This window comes from Tupaia chinensis, unplaced genomic scaffold (assembly GCF_000334495.1).
Source record: "Tupaia chinensis unplaced genomic scaffold, TupChi_1.0 Scaffold000465_1, whole genome shotgun sequence".
Lineage (NCBI taxonomy): Eukaryota > Metazoa > Chordata > Mammalia > Scandentia > Tupaiidae > Tupaia > Tupaia belangeri.
The window spans coordinates 873895-878214 of NW_006159974.1; the positions used below are offsets into that span (position 1 = coordinate 873895).

The following is a 4320-nucleotide window of genomic DNA, read 5'->3' on the forward strand; positions in this document are numbered from 1 at the left end:
AGGCTGGAGAAGTAGTGCTGGCCGGCATGCTCGCTCCAGCAGGCGGAGGGCGCGGGCGCGGCGCTGGGCGAGGGCCCCGGGTCTGCAGCGAGAGGGGGCGCGGCGTCAGCGCCAAGCCCGGGCAACCGCGCCCCCACTTGCCTCCGGCCCTGCAGGTCAGACTGGGGTGCTGATCCCTGCGAGGAAGGGTGTGGCGGGGATCCCCCAAGTGCCAGGGCCCTAGGTGAGGTTTCCTGGGGGCAGCCCACCTCCTTGGATAACTGTGGGCATGGTGGAGGCGCAGCGCACACATGGCGTATGCTGGACATCCCCACACCCCACTAGCCAGCGCTCCCCACTAGCCAGCGCTGCCTGCCCTCCACAGCTGTGTGAGCCTTCACCTTGTACAGCTCTGGGGAGTCCAACCTTGCTGCTTCTGAACACCCCTTCCCCTTGCCAGGAGTCACCGGGGACCTAGACGCCTAGGGGCTGCCACTCGGTTCCTGACAGTGCCCCAGCTGCCTATGATTGGCGCAGCCACGCTGGAGAGGGGGCACGCTTAAGGCTACGGGCCAGGGGGCCTGGTGCTATTGCGTCTGGCTAGCTATTCTGGATGGCCCCTGCCTGTCTCTGGAGCTATCACACTGGGCAGGTGGGGTGTCTTACCGGGTGGGGGACCCTGGGCCCGCACGTAGCTGCGTAAGGTGATGTCGGCAGAGCCCCCTGACTCCAGTGGGATGGGGTGCGTGTGGAAGTGGCGCAGCATGTCAAGCACGGACTGGAACCACAGGTGCTGCACGTGGCACTGGCCGTGGCCATTCAGGGACAGGCGTAGGTGCTGCGGGCACAAGTGGGCAAGGTCAGCACCAGGGCCCTGGGCTAGCCACTAGCTTGGCAAGTGCCCTGGGGCTTGGTTGGAGGACCCAGTTTGGTAGAAGCAATATAGAACTGTGAGAGAGCCTCAGGTCCCTTGCAGGCGAGCCCCATCTGGGGGTGAGGAATGACAAGGCCAAGCAGGAGCTGAAGGTAGCACCCGCCCCTGTCTGGGTCCTTTATACTTCTCCCTATCCCAACTCAAAGGCTCAGGTGGGGATCTCTGCCCTCATATTAGAGAAGGGGAAACTAAGGCCTAAGGAGGGGGAGTGACTCTTCCAGCTCAACACATAGCTGGGAAGAGAACACATTCGTGTGACCAGCCCCGCAAACACACACACACCAGCCGGGCCCAGCCCAGCAGGCTAGGGGTCTGCCCTCTGAATCTTGCAGGACCCAGAGGGGTAGGAAGCACACCAGGGGCTGAATGGGGAGGAATGACTGTACATGCTCCTTCCCTGTGCTGTAGGGGGAGCTCATGGGGCTGGCTAGCTCCTCTCTGGGTCTCCAGAGCCCCCTGAGGCTGTAGCCTAGGGGTGCGGAGCAGCAGGTCTCTGGCTTCAGCCCTGTTTGGCTCACCATGCATCCCACAGGAGGAAGAGTGGCTCTTTGGGGTGTGTGGCAGGAAGGGAGCCTATTGGAGGGGTCTGTGGGTATGCATAGGACCACAAACAGGAGAGGGAGCTGGCCTGGCTGCCTTCATAAAGGACAGTAAAGTCCTAGGTGATCCCATGAACGAGTTCTGCCATGCAACAGGCCAAGGAGTTACCAGGAACCGTATGAGCAGACCTGGGCAGCATTACACAGGGACTCAGCCAAAAGGAGCAGCAGAGGGGGGGCCCACCACAGCCTCAGATCTGGGCGGGCCTTCAGGGGCAGGGCTGGGTGCTGGAGCAGGTGGAAAGCAAGGCAGGTCGTCTCAATCTTTTGGAAAAACCTTCCAGACCTTTATTAGCTGAAGTGAAAAGAGCTGTGTGAGCAGAGGCTGCAGTTTCTGCCCTACCACTATTGGGCCTTGGGCAGCCACCCCTACTCTGGCAGGACAGCTCCCTGGGTGAGCTGTTCAAGGCAGGTTCAAGACTGGGCCTTGCCCCAGGAAGGAGAGAAGCCTCTGCGGCCCTGCTCCCCAGCAGCCCATATTCCCGGTGGGCTGGGTGCCATCAAGCTCTGACTTGGGCATGTGTCAGATCCAGGTCCTCCAGCGACGTTGCCTGGGGCAGGACTGGCCAAAAAGTAAACTTGGAGCTGCCAGGGATGCCAGGCGCATCAAGTGCCTGGTTGTCAGAGGAGCCTGTGAGGGCGGCTGCTTTCCGGGGTGGCGTCCCGGGGAGGTGCTACCTCCTCCATGTGGGGCCAAGGAGAGGACAGGAGCCAGCAGCACTGGGCCAGCTGGAGCTTAGAACAGCTGGGGGCCCTGCAGACAGACACGGACCATGCAGGCCTGGAGCGGGAATCCTGGGGTGACCCTCCTCTTGCGGGGACTGACGGGAAATGTGTCCTGTGAGGAGCTCGGACTAGGTCTATTTCCTTATCGGAAACGTGGGATCGGGCAGGAAGGTGCACTGAGGCCCCTGCCCACTCTGGCCACACTGTCACCCTCCCCCTCCCCCCTTCCAAATAATCATCCACTAGACTTTCCTGTCCCGTTTCCTGTGCTCCACAGGTCATTAGAGCACACAGCTCCCTTCCTTGAGGGTACACCCTCCGGGTTCTTTTGCTGCACGCCCCCCCCCCCAACTCTATCTGGAATGCACTTCTCGCCTGCCTCCAACTCAATAAATCTCCCTCCCCAGCATGTGTCAGATCATAGCATGTGACCAGCATGTGCCACCTCTGACCCCCCAGACCCTGCACAGCCCTGCTGCTCTGCCCAGCCCCTCCTCTCCGGCCCAGCTCTCCGGGTCACATCTACACTTGCTTCCCTTCCAAGTCCCTTGTCTGAGTACAGGCTTTGTGAACAGACCTGAGCAGGGAAGAAGAGGGGCTGTCTGGGGTGGACCAGTCCTGCAACTAGGTGGCTCTAGGTAAAGACCCTCAGAAGCCCCAGTGCTATGTGATCCCCAATGCACCGCAATGATGCATGGTTAGGTTCTTAGAAGGGCCGGGGCTCCTGTAGGCCTGGCCACAAGCAAGTGGCTTCCCATCTGGGGAACAGAGAGGGCTCTGGATGGGGATGACTGCAGCCCCTCAGAGAGGTATGGGAGGGAAGGTGATTCAAGGAGCATGGCCCGGGAGGCCCGGCCCCAGGGGACGTCATGCCAGACCTGCACCCGTGTAGCCTGCTCCGGGGGCCCAGGCCCTCTCCACCTGGGGCTCCCCATGCACACTTGCCTTGGCCTTGCCCTGGAAGTTGAAGGTCAGCACGTACTCCCCAGGCCGGGTCTCGCTTTGGCGGATCACGAAGAGGCCGTGGCTCCGAGGCCCCCCTGCCAGCACCAGCTGAGCTGCTCTGACCCGTGACAGCGTCCCGTGGAACCAAGGGTAGTTGGAGAGCTCCAGCTGGGGCTCAGCCTCGGGGTCTGGCTCTGTTCTCTCCTCCCCTGGGAGCGACGACAGTGTGAGGGGATGGGGGTGGGGGTTAGCCCCTCTAGAGGGCAGAGGCAACATCTTCTGGCTTTTACATGGAAACTGCTGTTTGCAAGGAGTTGACCCCACCCACTAGCTACGCATATAAGGTAAATGGAGGCACTGCCAGCAACACACCTGGGAGGAAATCAAGGCTCCTGTCCCCGACCCTGGGCGCCTCTCTCTGAGCATTTTCTGTTGAGACCAGGTTCAGTGGGGAGGGTCAATTTCCCAGCTAGCCCACGAAAGCCAGAACTACGGCAGAGTTGTGCCAAGGACCCAGTGGATGAGATGTCACAGCTCCTGAGGCTCAGCAAGGGCGCTGGAGGGAGCCCACGGGTGCCATAGCCAGGGGCGGAGCCCAGAGGAGGGGCAGGGAGAGAAGCTCCCTTTGGCACCTGTGTTGTTGCTGTCCCCGCTGCCGCCACCCGGGGAGGATTCCAGGGTCTGTAGGAAGGTCTCCAGTGGGACGTGGGTCAGGGACTCTCCAACAGTGTCTCGAGCTCGGCCGTGTGGGGCGGTCACCACGGCCCCGATGGCTGTCGGTGTCTCTGGGGGCCGGGGCAGGTCCGCTGCTGGAAAGTGGCAGGTAAGAAGCATCTCCCTTTCCCATCCACTCCGAGCATCCGCCCCCTCCAACCCTGTCCCCCACTACTCAGGTCAGTCCTGTCCTGACCTACCCTCTGTCAGGAGCTCACAGCTGCAGGAGGCCACGCGGCTGGCCAGACAGCCTCCCCGGGCACACGAGAGCTCGGCGTCCTCCTCACTGTCACTGTGGTGGTGAGAAAGCACAACCGCGTCCTGCTGTGGGACTTGGACAGGGACCCCAGGCTGCGTACAGAGCCAGGTAGTGGCTGACAGGCCCATGAGCAGCGCCAGTCCTAACCTGCCCTCTGCCGCCAC

General features: G+C 62.0%; 1 protein-coding gene across 1 annotated transcript in view; it reads right to left on the reverse strand.

Moving 5' to 3' along the window:
• The window catches only part of SH2B2 (SH2B adaptor protein 2), a gene marked incomplete in the record, with an annotated part of 12097 nt that overhangs the window by 341 nt on the left and 7436 nt on the right, over positions 1-4320 (reverse strand). The window contains 4 exon segments of the mRNA XM_027774634.1: positions 5-82; positions 646-817; positions 3184-3392; positions 3816-3900. Of these exon segments, the coding sequence (XP_027630435.1) occupies positions 5-82; positions 646-817; positions 3184-3392; positions 3816-3900 (544 nt within the window).